This window comes from Atractosteus spatula, chromosome 14 (assembly GCF_055471065.1).
Source record: "Atractosteus spatula isolate fAtrSpa1 chromosome 14, fAtrSpa1.hap1, whole genome shotgun sequence".
NCBI classification, from domain to species: Eukaryota; Metazoa; Chordata; class Actinopteri; order Semionotiformes; family Lepisosteidae; genus Atractosteus; species Atractosteus spatula.
Window position 1 is genome coordinate 36,623,376 of NC_142719.1, and position 18,623 is coordinate 36,641,998.

The window sequence follows — 18,623 nt, forward strand, 5'->3', positions numbered from 1 at the left end:
TCTGTTTGCAGGTGAAAGCAACCGATTCCGATATGGGGCCCAATGGAGAGATCGAGTACACTTTGCATCAAGCCAATGAGGTTGTTCAGAGGTTGTTGCGAATTGATCGATCTAGTGGTGTGATATATGTGAAGGGGCTTGTGGACAGGGAAGAAGTAAGTGTGCTTAAGTTCTATGTGATTGCCAGGGACAAAGGACCCACACCGAAGAGTTCAAAAGTCTTTGTTTCCATCAATGTAAAGGATCAGAATGATAATGCTCCCTCCATTGAGATCCGTGGAATTGGTCTGGTAACTCACCAAGATGGGGTAGCCAATATTTCTGAAGACATGCCCATTGGAACCCCAGTAGCTGTGGTCCAGGTCTCAGACCGTGATGAAGGAGAGAATGCAGTAGTCACTTGTGTGGTTGCTGGTGATGCCCCTTTCCAGTTGAAGCCAGCTAGTGAATCTGGAAGTGACAAGAAGAAGAAGTTCTTTCTTCAGACTGCAACCTTATTAGATTACGAGCGTGTCAAGGATTACCGAATTGAGATTGTAGCTGTAGATTCTGGCAACCCAGCTCTGTCCAGCACAAACTCCTTGAAAGTCCAAGTTACAGATGTGAATGATAACTCCCCCATCTTTTCTCCAAGTGTGTTTGAAGTGGATTTTGCTGAAGAAAATCGGCCTGGTGACAAGGTCGTGGATGTTGTGGCAACAGATGCAGATAGTGGCAGTAATGCAGAACTAACTTACAGCATTGTCCTGGACTCCTCAACCAAAGGTCTTTTTGAAATAGACTCAAAAAGTGGCGAAGTGAGGGTGAGAAATCAGCTTGACCGTGAACATAGGGACCGCTACGAGTTTCATGTTGCGGCTTCTGACAAAGGTGTTCCCAGTCTTCGAGGGACAGCCACGGTAATAGTCAAAGTGCTGGACCGCAATGATAATGACCCTAAATTCATGCTAAATGGCTATAGCTTCTCTGTTTCGGAAAACATGCCCCCGCTCAGTCCAGTCGGCATGGTCACTGTAATTGATGCAGACAAAGGCGAGAATGCTCGAGTGCGTCTTTCTGTGGAGCCAGATAATGGGAAGTTTGTCATTCAAAATGGCACTGGGACTATCCTCTCCAGCATCTCTTTTGACCGGGAGAAGGAAAGCACCTACACTTTTCGTCTAAAGGCCGTAGATGGTGGAGATCCACCAAGATCCTCCTATGTTGGTGTGACCATTAATGTGCTTGATGAAAATGACAATGCACCTTTTGTCACCAAACCTTCAAACTCCTCCTACAAGCACCTGTCCCCTTCAACCAGCCCTGATACAACAGTTGAGAAAGTTGAGGCTGAAGACATCGATACTGGCCCTAATGCAGAGCTGGTATTTAGTATCACAGGTGGCAATCCCCATGAGCTTTTTCGCATTTCTCCTTCTGGAGGCGAGATCACTTTAGCTAAAGAGTTCCTCCGGAAGCATAATGGACTTCATAGATTAGTTGTGAAAGTGAGTGACAAAGGGAAACCTCCAAGGCATACAACGGCTTTGGTGCACATCTTTGTGAATGAGACAATCAACAATGTCACATTAGTGGAGTCGCTTGTGGGGCACAGTCTATACACTCCTTTAGATACAGACATTGCTGGTGATCCTGATTACAGACACGCTGCCCAACGCAGCAACATTCTATATGGCAGCCTTGCAGGGATTGCTGGGGTCATCTTGGTCATTGTGATTGTCGTGGTCATTCGCTACCACCTGCAAAAAGAGGCTAAGAGTGGCTACCAAGCTGGCAAGAAAGAGACCAAGGATTTGTATGCACCAAAACAGGGCCCGAAGAGCAGCAAAGGAAAAAAGGGGAAAAAAGGTAAAGCCCCCAAACCAGCAAAGCCTATAGAAGAGGATGAGGAAGCCAGTCTTCAGAAGACTTTAAAATTCAATCTAATAAATGATGGAGTCACTGACAGCCCCAGAATCCACTTACCCCTCAATTACCCCCCTGGCAGCCCTGATCTTGGCCGTCACTACCGCTCTAATTCCCCCCTTCCTTCCATCCAACTTCAACCCCAGTCTCCCTCTGCATCTAAGAAGCACCAAGCTGTGCAAGACCTCCCAGCAACCAACACCTTTGTCGGGACTGGAGACAACAATTCCACAGGCTCTGACCAGTATTCGGATTACAGCTACAAGGCCAATCCTCCGAAATACAGCAACAAACAGGTAGGAGATGACTTCCTAAACACAGCAGGGTTGGACAGGAACATAATGTGGACTAATGAGGTGTGGTAGGAATGGACTTGTCTGAAACCAAAGATTTTTTTTTTTTATTTGCTCAGTAATTTAAAAAAAAAATCTATACTACAGAATGTACAGAATGGATATTTCACTACTTTTTTACCTTTGAAGGAAGTGTTTCTAGTTACTGTGGCTTCTTTGCATTCGCTTCAGCTATAAAGGAAGAAAAAGATCTATGCAGACTCCTTATTTGAATGTGTAATAGAGCAGAGGGCACACATTTCACAAGTTGAACTTTGTGTTAATTTCTAGACATACTGAAAAGTAAAATATATCTTTAATTAAAAGAACAGTTTATTATATTTGTCAGATTTTTTCATGTATAAAACATGGTTATTCATTAGTGTTATTTTTTTCGTATGATGCATCTGAATATTTTAAAACATTGTCAGTACATGCTTAAAAGATTGAGCTAAAATTGGGCTAATTAGAAATCCCCCTTTTGACTGGGTAAAGTTTGGAGAGAAATGCAATATATAGGAATGTTTTTCCCTGTGATCATGCTCCAAATGATTTTCAATTCCTACCTCTTAACCTTATGACAAGCAAATGAAAAATGATTTAAATTATACCATTTTCATTTACTGTGGCTTGAGTAAATTATTTTCAAAGATTAATAGCAGGTAATTTCATCCCATCCCTTTTGTAGAAAGTGCCTAATCTATGTTCTTGGGGCTGTTAAATACCTGCGTATAATGAGGTTTTAGAGTCACGAAACTAGTATAGCACATTTAAAAAGCAAAGGTTGAGAGGGGTGGTTTAGATCAACACTTTGCTCTACAACATATCTAATTTAAAGGTGAGAAGCCTGCAGCACCGAGCAACTAGGACTGCATTGCATCTTCATGAGCGCAAAGCAAACCAAACGGTAATTTCCTTTGATCTCTTAAGCCATTTAAGAAATAATTGCAGTTTAATTGAATTTACATTTGTACATGTGTTAATATTTAATTTTTTAGTTTTTACGATGAATGATTCAGCTTCAGGAGGTTTATATTATTGGTGGCTAAGTATATGTATGTTTGTGTTTTCATTCAACGAAGGGTCACATTTTAACTACACTCTTTTTGGAAGTATGCAGGGTTCTGATTTCGTTGCTCCATTGGAGTTACTGTTTACTTCTGGTATTTTTCTCTGTCTTAGGTGTTTCCAGTAACTGTTTTAGGTTAAACTATTACCAGTCTAAATACAGTGCTTGATACTCTTGTGCTGGGAAATTGATCTTTAACTAGTTTTTGAAGAAAAAGCTCAGTGTGCATTATATGTGCATCCTAGGTGTTCATGTAATTCTTGTACTTATTTATTTATATTTATTATTTTCTCGTAAGTTTTGTTGGTGCAAAAATCTTTATTATTAGCGTAGGCTGTTTTATTTTTTAATTCTGACGCCAATATTTAGCATGAATCACAATGATAAATTTAAGTTTTTTAATTGATTCTTTTCAAGTCGTGTTTGAATATGAATCCCAACAGCTTTTCAGTCTTTAGTAATTTTTTTGATTGCAGTTTTAAACTTAAAATATCAAACATGAAACTGAATATTAGCTTTCATTAATATATGTTAAGTCTTTGGGGGGGGGAGTCAAAATCTCCTTTTAAAGTTGAACAATTTGTATTTTTATTGTGGAATGTGCTGTAACCACCGCCCTGTTCTACTTTGTATAACAAATATAATTTGATATCATACTTCTAGTCTAAGGTTTGTAGTGAAAAATCCACGGTGGTGTATAAAAAAGCAGATACAACTTTTTAGTCCCTTGTCATCATATAAACCAGCATCGTAGTACAGTTTACTTCTGCTTCTGACTGAAGTCTGATGTGTTGAGAACAGTTCCCCAATTTTAAAATGTTTTTATTTAATTTTCTAGTTTACTTGTGCTATGACTCGCAAAAGGACAGAATCCATTAGTCTGATTTGTGTAAGACGCTGTGTGTCAGAATTCAAAGGTTCATTTGATACAAATTAAAAATTGATAAGCTACATTAAAATTGCAAAGTAGCTGTGAATTAACAGACAGCATTTGTTTACCATTTTCAATAGAGCTGATGGTGTTTGAAACTTCTAACCTGTGTAATGAAAGACTGCATGCTGTCAGGGTATCTCACTTTACATATGTAATTAAAGTTTTTTAAGAGGACTTTTATAGTTTATCCATAATGCAATGTGTTTAATGAATACTTTGGCAGTTAATTTTAAATGCTGTTAAATGTGACCCCAGTATTGATATGTTGTCTCATTTTCATAATGGAGTTAATTTGTATTTAAAACTGCAGTTATCCCCTTTTAATGACATTGAGATTGCTTTCCTATTTCAATCATATGCAAAAGAATGTAACTGTACAATTGTGTACTTTTTTATAATTAATACAAATTTAATTTCAATAAAGTTGTTTTTTTTAAAAATTGGATTTCACTGTGGTTGTCCATTTGTAGCCTGGTTTTGGGCTTGTCCCCCATGCTAAATATGGTTGGATTAGGGGTGGCTTGGGCTTGAATCTGAAAACAGGACTTAGAAGTACTGAAGGTACAGTATTCTCTTTCATTTTTCCTTTAACTGTTTATCAACATTTTCTTTAAAGATTCTGGTCTTTCCATTTTTTATAAGTTATATGATATTTATCCCCTCTTCTTTTCAGCCTTCCTTTCCTTTCTGTTCTAAATACTTTTAAGACACTTAATAAAGCTGCTTTTCTTTGCCCTTTAAACACTTAATGTTTTGGAAGAGTTCATTTCTTTCCGATTGGGTCCTTACCGCACTCCTGGTGTCACTGTAGTATAATGTTACTTTGACAGTCTCACATTTTCCTCAGCATTGCCAAGTTTTGATTTCTTTTTTTTTCTACCCTGAACAAAAGGAAACGACATTCCAGGAAGACTTGGCTTAGGTTTTCTTCAAGTCTCGACAGCTCACGCCTAGGTTTGCAGGTATTGACATTGTCTATAAAGTGACAATAAGAAACTGAAGCCACACTAACTATTCACAAGGAGATGCGGGAAGGGGGTGGGAGGTTTATTGTCACAGCAGTTAGAAATTGGGAGAACACATCATAAAATATTTTAGTGATGTTTACATTTTCCCTGTGTCTAAATGTCCCTCAAATACAAGCGGCTCTATTACTGCGCCCTCTGTTGACATTAATATTCCTTCAGCATCATTTTGAGCAAAGCTAGATGTGCCCTCAGCTTCTGCTGTTGCCATGGAAACGAAATGACCAGTTCTTTCCTTGCTGAGTCACTGCCTTCAGTGAAGGAGAATGAGCTCGCAGGTGGACAAGTTTGAAAGTGGCTGCCAATTTCAATCTGAGCCAGTGTTTTGAATTCCCTGATTTAATGCCATGAATTCTCTTACAAAAAATATCCTTAATTTCACATCAAAATATCTTATTTTCTTCCAACATTGTATAGTTTTTCTGAGTCCAGTATTTGATGTTGCCATTTTATTAATCTATTGTATTGCAAAATCCTTTCTTTTAATGCGGTGCTCTAGAAAGAGAATACTGTACCTTACAGGAATGAAATGTGAGCCTCATAATGGATATTTTATGCAGAAAAGGGATACTGCAGATTTAAAAAAAAATGAGAGCAAGTAACTTTATTAAAGTTAAGATTTTTTGCAGCACTCTCTTTGTGTAGTTATGTTATTTCAGCACTTCTTGTATTAAAATATGCCTTTATATTTGATGGAATTTAATTTAATTTTGATATTTTTCAAGGGAGCTGCTTAAAATATCAATATATACTGTTTTGCTTAGTTCTTACCATGGAGATGTTTCTTGCAGTAAAAAGTGAAAGGGGCAGACTGCAGTGAAGGCTGAAGAATGACATTTTTAAAAATTGTGTCCATTTGGAGGGGAGACGTACAGTAATAACATTCACAAGAACAGCATTTTGACATGTGCTTGATACAGCCGCATCAGCTGTGCTTGATTTGATTAAGATTAAATACCTTTAATCTAAGGCGTTTGGAGTACGTGTTCTGCATTATACCCTCAGGGGCAAAGAGGCTTTTCTGAAAATTACGTCTGAAGTTGGATAAACCAAGACATAAGTCTGGTATAGCCACCTGTGCCATAGTCCGAGTACAAATACCATAATAGGTAAATTGCTGCCTAACTGTTTCCCTTTTTCTGCCTTCCTTCTTTTCATGCCTCTTATTTCTTTCTCTCTTCTGGATATTACACTAAGATTTTATTAACATTTTATTATGCTGATAAATGAATTAGACAAATGCCAATTTCTGTATTGCATAATCTTTACTGTACTATTGTTTCCTGTGTGGTACCTCCCACTGTCATCACCAAGTCTAATTGTTACTGATGGGTTTGGCCTTGAGCCAGTGATTAGCTCCCACTGAAGTTTGTATCGCCTAAGTTTTTCTTTATAACCTCTGTATCTTCAACAGGGAAACTCAAGTGCTTATTTTAAGAATACTCTTTAAAGATTGTAACATTTTTAAATAGTCAATTGCAACTGTTATAACGGATGGAATGTGACTTTTTGTTTCTCATAACTGAAAACAATGAAATTGTCAAATTCACTGGACCTTTAATTTCCAAACATTTCAGAGCACTGATCAGGGAAGTTCCTGTTAGTGAAACTTGGGTAAAGTCAAAGACCTACAGCAATCATATACTTCCAAATTTTTAAACGCTTGTTTTCTCAAAATTGTTTACATTTTTATGTGTACAACAGGATATGACATCAAAGCAGGGTACATAGCGCTGTGATCATGAGTGCTGATTCTTAGCCCCTCCTGGGTCCTAGGTTCCCTTGCAGACTGGTTTGCTTTCTGTGTGAGAAATGCATGGCCTTCCCATTGTCATTTGGGTTCATCACCGTGCTACAATTTCCTTCCCCCACCTTAAGACATACTGGCTGTTTGATGTGCTGGCTGTGTTGGCTATTCTAAATTCCCTCTTTCTTTTCAGCCCTGTCTAGGGCAAGAACAGTCATTTATTTGCAGTCCTACCTTTGCCCCCTGTTTCTGGAATGGGCCACAACACTTACTAGGAAAGAAGAGGATTTCTCATAACAGATGGTTAACAGAAGTACAGAACCATATGTGGCCTCTACTTAAAGAGATGTTTTCTAACTTGGAAATCTGTGATATGAGGGTGTTTTAAAAGCCATGTTAACACCCTTATAACGTTAACTTCTTTTAGTCACATTGGGATATTCATCGTGTTCATCAAAACGTGAGAAGATTGTTAAACGTATGAACAGGGTAATATGACTTTCTGCACCTAATCCATGGACCCATTTTCTGTTTAATTCCTTTGCAAATTTGAACTTTTCAAATACATTTTATGTAAGAAGTTTTAGGTTTTATGCTGCATATAACATTTTATGTAAGTGGTTTTTTCGGCAGTTGGCAGGTAATCAAGAAAGCTCCAGTAAAAAAAAACAACAACTTTGTTTTGTAACGTAGCTCAGCTGGAAAATAACCTGAAGACACTGGAAACCTGCAGATCAGGCTTTGGAAGCCCTGACACCGAGATTGTCTTTGCCTTTTGAGGATCTGTCTTGTTGCCCATGGAGCAAAGCAGCATGTGTGCAGACTTATACACAACCACATACCATGTGGTTTACAAGATCACTGCCAGAGGGCCCTTGTACCAGCAGAAAGATGGAAAGCCAGTAAATCTAGTGAAGACAGGAGTCTTATCGGGTCTGAGTGATGAAAGATAGGCAGGTGAATTCTTACACACAAAGACCTGGAGTTTGTGTTAGTTTAAAGAAAAACAAAAAGTGGAGTGCTAAACTCGGTTGAAGAAGATATCAGTGCCGTATGAAAAAGACCTGAGTGACATTTACCACATTCCTACAAACACTTCTGTCACTCTGAAGGCCTCGACACTGTCATGCTCTTCCTGTTTCCTATCAGTCAGTCTGACTGTTGTAGCCTCTGTTTTATTGCGGCTCTTGGCGTGTTTCACACATAGCTGCGCTCTCCTGGCTACATCAACAGAATTTCTAGGCTACCCAGAGGGCTTCAGCCCACTTCCATTGTCAGCTAACATCTGCTAAAATTATATTATTTTGCTTCTTGAAAAAAATGACATCTCATCTGTGTGGCTGCGAGGTTTATGCATCTTGACATTGGCGTATATGCATATTCAGCACCCAACCCTGCAGATTGAAAAACAAAAAGGTTAACAGAAAAAGGAAACCGTTAAAAGAAGGACAAAATTTAGCTGTAAGAAGCATTTTGTAACGACCTTAAATCTGATAGTTTTATAGCCCCTCCTCCAACCCAAAGTAGTACACAAAAATGCTGTTAAGCAGTATTTATTTTGTATTTGCGTAGTATGCTTTTATCCAGTTACTTTTTTCAGTTCCAGAGATGCAACATAAATTTGCTGTATAAAAAAATATTGTGGCTACACTTGATAGATGTATAAAGAGTATGTCAGTAGGCTCCACACTTTGTTTCAGGTACTGTATGTTTGGCTTTGGCACTGTTTTTTGTAGGACTTAAATTTCTTTCAAGAGAACAACATTCAGTAAGTATGCTGTGTAACACTCTAGATACCATTTCTCACTGTATGGTAAAGACATTATGCCTATACCATATCAGATGATCAGTGTACAAGGTGAAAATACAAGGTTCTTCATCCTTTGAACGTGACTCTATTGCGAATGTAGTTTTAAAGTTAAACATTTATTCTGTGAACTTTTATATTATTTGGACTTTGAGTCTAGTGGTTTATTCAGACGGTAAGTCAAATGCAGTCATATTTTAGCTTTAATTGATTGTCAATTCCATGGGCGTTTGGGATCAGCAGTGCACCTACAGTTAATAAAAAAGCACAGCTCCCTGTCAGATGTTGTGACCATATGTAGATGTAATAGGAAGTGAGGAAGCAGAGCGGAACAGCTGTTAAGTTACGTTACTAGTTAAGTCCGACTTATCTAGAGTGAGCAGATTGACCAAACAAGCCCCAGGAACATGGTGACAGCCACATGGAAAAGTTTGCAGTTTTGTTCTCAGAGCAGTTTTAATGAGCACAGTCTAAATTTTTAACTGGATACTGGTGGCTTATAGGGACAGTTCAGTTTCAGTTAGCTTGTGGTTTGCTCTGCTGTGTGAAATGAAGCTTGAAAAGTCTTTTAGCAGATATTCAAGCTCAGATTGTCTTTTCCAAGCAGGACCAGCCTCTTATGTCTGTAACGAAAGGTGTTAACTATTTCCTGGCACTGCTGCTGACACGGAGACTAGCTGAGATTTATCTCCTTTCCTTGGGTTTGACTGTTTTTCCTCCTGTTGTTGTCCTGTTTTGTCTCCTGTTGCTTTGGTTTAAAGGAAACTTATTCTGAAAACCCATCCAGATTTACTGTCAGTCATATATTGAATATATATATGATATATACTGTTTGTAATATTACAATTGCACAGCAAGCTGGCAATATAGAGAGATGTGCTCTGTGACCCTCAGTATACCATGTACATTCAGCAGCTACTTAGCATCAGCTACATTCTAAAATGTATGGAACCTTCTTTATTTAACCTGAAAGTTAAAATGGGCCAGGCCAAGAAACACAAACGTATACAAGATATAGCTTGCAAATAAAAAAAGGAATCTGTACATACTGTGCAAAAGAGGAAGAGTAATAAAGTTTTCTGAAAGATACCTAAGTGTATAGCATTATTTCTAACCTGGAGAGAAAGAGATCCTGTGCTCATTGCACAATTTTAAATTCTTTCTGTCTGACTTTCATAGCAGCAAAATATAATACAGTTCCTGTTGGCACTCCTTATAGCAGGTTGTTAAAACCACAACAGAGGAGAAGAGGTCTCCTAATGGTGGTGTAGTAGCACTCAGGCTGGGTCACGGAAGTTATATGATTCCTGGTTTTTGGACAGCCATGAAAAGGAGGACTAAAGGAATGAGAATTGCAGAAGGATACTATTGTTTAAACCTAGGGGTTTATACCAGGCTTAACAAACACAATGAAATAGGTAGAATGCATTGAGTATGTTGGTGTTCTGTTCTCGGAAGATTTCTGTTTTCTTTTAATGTTTTTACTTTTAAAAAAGTGTTACTACTAGCTCAGTATGCTAATTGGTGATATTTTGACATCATTTTCTGAAACTTACATATATATCCTTATATAATAACAGATATTTATTGAGGATGTGCACAAGCTTTTGACATGGAGATCACTGTGTTATTACTTTTCAGTGTGTCTGAAAAGTTTCTTCTTTTCTCCTGTACTTTTTATTATAGTTCTGCTTCCAATAGTTAAATATTAAACCAATAACAGAGATAACATCAACTTCTGGTTATTAAGGTACCAAAGATTTTAAGAGTGTAACCTTAAAGATAAAGCCATGCATGTAAATAAGGTTCAAGTGGTGTTTACTATCAAAACATAGAATTCAATTCTGAAACGAAGCACCCTGTCTTCGAGGTGAGTCATATTAGGTCATATTTTATATTTAAATATGTGACACAACATCCTAAAAAAACACGAGTGGTTGGCTTACCTTTCGCTGCACTGTACTCTGACATTAGTTTTAGCTTGTCTAAATCATACTTCATATACCATCCTGTCGTGCACTTCTGCTTGTATTTAGGCCTCAGGCAAACCAGGGAGAGGAATGAGAGAACAAGGATTCAGAATGTATAAGCAATGCAGAAAACTCAGGGATTGACAGGCTGGGTGAGCCAAGCATGAGATTGTTCAGGGGGTCTGAGTGCTTTTTTAACATGACATTACAGTTTGGGATTACCCAATTTATTCCTGCAAATGGATGTCAAATTTCTTCAGTCACATTTTGAAATTAAAGGGGTAGGTGTATCTTCAGGCACAGTTAGAGCTAAAGTTAATATTAAGACCTCAGGCTTGATTTTTAAGAATAGGCTTAAGCAGACCAGCAAACATGCATACATGCCATCAAAAAACTTTGTCTACAGTAACTTGGTGAAGACACATATGAGTTTTTTTTCCTATAGTTGGACATAAATAAAATTTGATTCATGCTATAATGGTAAGGCTTTAAGCTGTGTATTATGGAATTCCGCTTGCTATCTGAAGACTGCTGTCACACAGAAGCCTTATGCACCTCTCCTTGACATTTCGCTTAAGTAAATGATTGCCTAAGGTTAGATGCCTTTCCATGTGTGGAACTGGGATCTAAATTCTAAAGCAAACAAAAGCAAACAGGCTGTTGCTGTGTATAAAATAGCTCCTCTGTCATATACCTAGCTGTCAGTGCCCCATTCTGTTAGGAAGTTATTTGGATAAACATACAGAGATTATAAAGTCCTTCTACTTAAAAAGATCACTTGTAATGTTGAACTGAACTTGGGAAAGTAATATTGTAATATACGATTCTCAGCCCAGAACAGATAGCAGAGATACATGCTGTGTGTTATAGAAATAATTAATAATAATTACACTTGTATAGCGCTTTTCTGGACACTCCACTCAAAGTGCTTTACAGGTAATGGGGACTCCCCTCCACCATCACTAATGTACAGCATCCACCTGGATGATGCGACGGCAGCCATAGTGCGCCAGAACGCTCACCACACGTCAGCTATTAGTGGGGAGGAGAACAGAGTGATGATGGCAATTATTAGGAGGCCATGATTGGTAAGGGCCAATGGGAAATTTGGCCAGGACGCCGGGGTTACACCCCTAGAAATGTTATATTTGAGTTGACTTATGGAAATATGATACTGCCCCATGTAGTGGTACATTGCTTAATAATTATAATACTGTAATTTGAATTGAATTGTCATTTTACTTCTGTTTGTTATGGCGGAGTCTTATCTTCATTGCATGTAAAACCATATTTTATACAATACTCCGGTTTCAATATGGCATGAGTGAAAAAAGGGAGAATTGGAATATTATTAAATGCAACTAAAACATACATTTAGATAAAAATACTATACTTCACTGTTTTAATGTTAGTTTTAACTTCACGTTTTTTTTATTTTCTTTATTTGGAATAATTTGGATAATGCTGCAGAAGAGCTGTGTTACTTTGAAGACAGGATGACAAGAGCCCTATCTTTATTTTTTGTCTGATCACCCCTTATATACCTGCTGACTTATTTTTTTAAACTTGCTGACATGTGTTTCTCACCCTGAGGTGTGCATTGCCATAGTGAACTGACTCCAGAAGATAATCTTTCATAAGGATGCAATATTTACAGACACCCTTGAGATTTTGATACTTAAAAGAAATCATGATATGTATATATGTGTTTTGAAGAACATGTCACTTCATTTTGACTCAGCTGATGTATTACAGTATAAAGAGTTTTTCCCTGTGTGCAGTGTGAGTTTTGTTTTGGCCTGAAGACACGTACAGTTGTGTTTTAGTTTTAAGTGCAACATAGCAATTTAGAAAAAAACATTTTTAGAAGTATGTTAAGTTGAAGATGTCGCTGTGCATTCTATTCTAGAATGTGCTGTATCAGCTTCCGTTTTGGGCTGAAGTACAGTGTATGTCACACGCACAATGAGTTAATGGGCGGAGCGGTGGCTCTGTGGCTAAGGATCTGTGCCTGTGGCTGGAACGTTGCCGGTTCAAATCCCGCAGCTGGCAGAGGAATCCTACTCCGTTGGGCCCCCGAGCAAGGCCCTTAACCCCAGCTGCTCCAGGGGTGCTGTACAATGGCTGACCCCATGCTCTCTCCCTATCTGTGCGTCTGTGTGTCTCATGGAGAGCAAGCTGGGGTATGCGAAAAGACAAATTCCTAATGCAAGAAATTGTAAAGGGTTAATAAAGTGATGTTATTATTATTAATCACAAGGTTACAATGACTTGGCGAAAGGGATAGCTAAGTGTGTAATAGTCTCTAGATGAGATGCGATTTGTATATATATAAAGACCACAATAAGCTTCTGCTCTCCTGCAGCTGACAGATGCCACTGCATACTCTTCCATTTCTCCAATATGTAACAAACAGTTAAGCCTCTGAGCTCAGACTAGATGGCTTTGTGTCTGGATATGCTACATTGAGCTTTAGAGGTAGAAAAAGTAAGTGGTTGGTTTTATGTAGGCAGATGAATTTGAAGATTATGAATGCCCTAGAAATTTTATTTCTTTTCTATATTGCTTGGGACACAGATTGCCATGAACAAATTTGATTATACGGTACCTACCCCTCCTTTTTTTAGTAAGTACTTCAGGAACTTTATTATCATTTACACCAAGGTACTTTTAGAAAACCTTTTAGTTTTTGCTTATATCCATTTGGCAAAGAACATACATGGGATGAACTTGTGTTGGAGACATGTTTTACAAAAACAATATAATATTTATAATTCTGATCCTTTTTTCTTTTAAATTGAGGAAGGTGTTAGAAATGGGATATCCCAATTAACTCTACACAGTTCCCTTGCTTTTCTCTCATCCCGGCAGTCCTAGTGTTCATCACTTTTTTCTCATTGTGATTGTCTCACACATTTTAACCAAGGCAGCATATCTGTTAATGAAGAGAAACCTTGTCACAACCTTTCCTGGTTACCAGCAGGGAATACATATCATCTGTATTTGTATAACCTCGCAAAGTGCTTGGCAGCTGCCATGGCCTGGATTACATTTGGAAAAAAAGGATATTCGGACAAGCCAGGTACTAAACTGGTTATTTACTTTGTGATCATCTTAACAGCGGTGTGCACCCATCTCTGAAATGGAGATTAGTACAGATTAAATGATCCCAGATCCTCTTTATGATATTTAGCTGGTCTAATCTTTCCACTAAAACAAGGAAAGAGGGGTGTGTGGGAGGGGAGGTAGAGAGTTGTGGCAACCTGCCAAGTCAGGTCTTTATTATATTGTAAGCGAGGTGCATCCTAATCTTCTGCAGCTACACGTGTTGCTCTGTGGGAGATTGTGGGCGTTGCTTTCATCAGTATGCACACAGTCTGATCTGTGACTGTGACACATACCAGAGAGGTACTACTATAGTCTGCTTCTTGCAGCACTTTTGGCAGGAGATTTTGATTTGGCGTCTCATAACTGATTCGCAAAAGAGGGCTTTATGTCTTAAGAAGATTAATTAATACTGCATTTAATGTATTAACCTAGGAGATTAGCTTGGAAGAAAAGCTTATAGCCATTATATCCTCTTGCCCAGAAATATTTTTAGTTAAAAGTTTAATTAGAATGCAGACACTGGAATTCTGCTTTCCATCTCTACATGTCCGTCAGAGTCAGTTTCATAAAGAATTAGTATGCATGTAAGGACTTTGGATACGTGGGATTTCTCTGGCAGATTAATGCTTTTAGAATAAGCCACTCTACCTCACCAGTATTTACTCACTATTTGTTATGTACCACTTCAGTTTCACTGGTTTAAACCAGTAGAGCCTTTCTTTAGAGCTAAAGGTAAACATTTCTAAAGGGAAAGAAAGTACTAAAAGAAATTACACAAGCAGAAATTTAAATACCTCCCAGACACCTTTAAAATTAAAGTGTGTAGACTTTGAGCGAAACAATTAGCATAGACTGATCTTTTTATGTTAACAAGAATAAAATGCTTTGCATTGAGCATCAGGTTTCCATTTTAATTTGTTTTATTAGACGGCCTCACAAGTACTGTATATACTCTTATTGGTCTTGTTTCCTGTTGTACATTCCAGCACCATTGTACATGGAAGAAAACATATGCAAAACTGTTAATATTTACACTCAACTAACACCATATTACAAAATTGAACATTAGAATGCCCTTTCTGGTTTGTTGCTGAAAGAATGTGTTTATCAATTTTGTAACACAAGCAATTGTTGTGTTTTATAAGTGTGGTGAACACATTCTGTGGACACATGAAAAAAAGAATCCACTATACTTGGAATGTATTTCTTATCATGGTTGTCATGATTGATTTAAATCTCGTCGGCAATTTCAAATTCCCTGTTTTTCTTTCCCTAGCTTTGCTCAAATGTTTAAGCACTAATTAAAAGCAGTCTGTGTTTGTCAGAACTATAGGAAGCAGGGGAAGGTGTCAATATGTGAGGTAAACAATGAGTGTTCTTATCTACTGTAGATAAATCTCCATAGAGCTAGAGTTGGGGGATGGAGGAGACTGAAGGCATAACAGCTATACACTTCAAAAGCTTGGAACTTGAAGTACTGAATGGGAAATATTCAAAGAGACCAGATTTAAGGGTGGTAGAAATCGAAAAACCCCTTTGCCCTTTGTGCTTTCCACAAGAAATAGTCTACATTAAGATAGTGAAGGGACTGCCTGGCACAAAATTGGAGTGGTTGCATTAATTGTCTAATTAACAGCTCAAGAAGGGCAGACGTCAGGAGCCCTACTGATTAACAACTTTATTGAAATGTTATTTGGTCATTGCCACCATTTGTCAATTTTGCACAGATGGCTTCATGGCTTAAATTACAAGACTGATCAAGGCAACGAGGGCGAATGCGATTTTTTGCATTAGGCCACCACACAGGCTTGACTAAAAAGATCTCTTTTTGCTCTGATATTTCCTCCTTGGAATTGCAGAAAGAGAGATCCCTTCAAAAACCGTGCCGAAAATCTTCTTTTCATAATCAAAATGTCACATAACACTGCATAGCATCTCCAAACTTTAATTTAACTTGCATTTTCTGAGGCCCTTATAAACCGATGAGAAAGAGACAATAACAGTTATTAGAGCTGGTAAGTTTGTATTGGCAGCTTAGTTTCCAAATGCTTTCTTGATATGTTCCTATTATTAAGTTTTGTTTTAATATATTTTTGTTAATCTATAAACAACTTATACAACTGAAGGAATACATTTTTCAGACTGGTTTTCAGACTAGCAATCTTGAGGGGAGGTGATTAAATAGTACCTTCTAACAATATGATGGATAACTTGGTAGTCTCTTGCATAAACAGTGCACAATTTTTCCTGTGAACTTTATAAAATAGAGAACAATAGAGATTCGTTTAAACTATATAAAGCAATACAAATTCAGTCAGCCTCATATTTGTTTTCAAGTCGTTGCAAGTATTTCTGTGACATGATAATCTCACAAATCTGTCCCTAAGCATTTTCTTCCATTAGAACATGTCTTGTTTAGCTAAGTGGCCCATATCATATTTTTTGTCTCTCTGCAGTTTTGAAATGCTGCATTTTGTAACTACTGACTGTTGTGTAAGCGATACAAGGATCGGAAGGGAAGAAGAAACTAGGAGAATGGCAGAAGCAGTTCTCCTTATCCTTTTTAAATTATGGTTTCCAGGTTATTGAGCAAATTCCATTTCACAGAGATAAGGGCAGTGACTGCACTCTTGATAAGAGATGCTACAGTGGGCGGATCCTAGTGGAACTCGCCACTGTTTCTCTCCAAGGCTCTTAGTCCCACAAATCTTCCTTTTCCAATCCTCTGCTTGACCTGATCTGATCCTTATTTCTTCTATTTCTCTCTTCATTTCCTTTCTTTTGTAAATTTCAGAAATTCACTATAAGCTAAGGAATGGAAAGGCTTTGGCAATTTGACAATTGATGTATTTTAAATATGTTACTACTGTATAGATTATCCAATGTTTCATTTTTAAATTATAGTTTGTTAGTAATAAAGAAAAGGTTTATATAATTAAGATCACAGGAAGTAAAGCACAGGGGATAGATTGTTGAATTCAGTAGTGCTTTCTCAAATTAATTTTGAATCCTGTTTCAGCTGTTCATTGGACATTGTGAATGCTTACAGAGAAGTCTGCCAATTGCTAATAAACAGCAAATATTTTCTTTTAATATATAAACTGTCTTGCACATATGCTTTTCAGATATATATTAGGGCGCTTATGACTCACCCTTGGAACAACTCATGGTGGGAATTCACAATGTTCTTTGGAACAAAATAACATTTTTCAGAGAGTGATTTCTCCTCAAAATAAAGAACATGGAATCTGATTAAAATGTTTATGTTATTCCAATAACGAATATTGTGAAGGTATAAGATATTCTTGAACTGATGTCTTTGGTCAGTATTGAAGTAGTTAGTAAGTAGTTTTTTTGCGCAATATTAAACCTCTAACTAGTTTTTTTATTTGGCATTTTGAAAGTTACTAAAGAAGTTTCAGAGGGGAGCTGTGTAAGAATGTGAGCTGCAAAGACAGAAGTAGAGGTCAATACCATGCTGAAAAGTCATACGCTCTAATTAAGAATGCTGCACAACTGACTTTTTTTATTTTTCTTTTTTATGCTTATCGGTATGGAATTAATTTCTGCTTGTGCCTTAACAAAGTAACTGTACTGTGTATAAAAAAGAAACAAGTCAACATGTAAGTCACTTATAATGGCAGTCTCACGGCTTTCATCAGCAGTGGGTGTGGCCACTATTGGAAGCATTACAAGATCTCCTTTCTGACTCATAGTGAGCCCTATTGTAAATGCTATCTTGTGAGATTCTGTCCCACTCCTCTCGCAGAGCCTAGAGAAGCATGTGCTGTCGGATGGTTTCTGAGCCCTAAATGCTGAACATCATCCCACAAATATTAGGTGAGGTTCAAAATCTGACAAACAGGGCTTCACTAGGTAACTGTCAACATCAAGAAAGCAAGCCATAAGCATTATGAGAACATACATTGTCCTGCTGCAATGCTGTTATCTCAGGATAAACATAAAAGGGGCAGACAATGAGGCTTCAGAACTTGATCAATGTAATGCCTTGCAGACAGGTTACCATCAATCACTCCAATTAGGGTTCCATAGTGACTAGGCACTCCTGCCCACATCATCACACTTCGACCTCCTCATCGATATTGGCAAGGTGTCGTACTGTTTGTTTCCTGGGTTATGGCCTGTTATTGAAGGACTGTCTTTGGCTGTAAAATTCTTGCCAAGTTAGATACTGGTAGTTATGAACAATCCAAATGGCAAGTGACTTCGTCTAACCTCTGTTATACCATATCTCTTGTTATGCATCATATTGCTCCATTTCTGCAGTCTTTTTTTTCCACCAGACTTCAACAGGTTAAATCACCCCATCACTTATGTTCAGTCACTAATGAGGTGATTTATGCAATAGTCAAACGATGGTCGCAAGTATTTAATCCAAAAAAGTGTATATATGATTTTCTACAAATAAGTAGAAAATAGGTCCTTAATTTCTGTGCGAAGTGTTTTTTTAGATTTGAAGCACATTAGTGTTTAAAGAATGTCGTTTGTCACAATATGGAACTAAACTCCAACATCGTACAGAAGTGTATTAAACTTGTATACTGTAAGAGGTTTTAGTGATGCTTGTACTGGATTTAAAAATAAAACATGTTTTCAAATCTTTATCCTTAATTAAGCCTTTAATCATAATTTGTATTAAATATTTTAGGTCTCTCCCACTTGTTTGCTTGTAATTCTAAAATTTTCAACCCGTGGAGGAAGTTTT

The 18,623-nt window shown here is 37.6% G+C and overlaps 1 protein-coding gene across 2 annotated transcripts in view; it reads left to right on the forward strand.

Annotated features, from left to right (window-relative positions):
* The window catches only part of LOC148821273 (protocadherin-1-like), a 174,087-nt gene that overhangs the window by 13,111 nt on the left and 142,353 nt on the right, over positions 1-18,623 (forward strand). For both annotated transcript variants that reach the window (XM_088932056.1, XM_088932058.1), the window contains exon 3: positions 12-2,201. In XM_088932056.1, the coding sequence (XP_088788182.1) occupies positions 12-2,201 (2,190 nt within the window). The remainder of the gene's footprint in view (positions 1-11; positions 2,202-18,623) is intronic.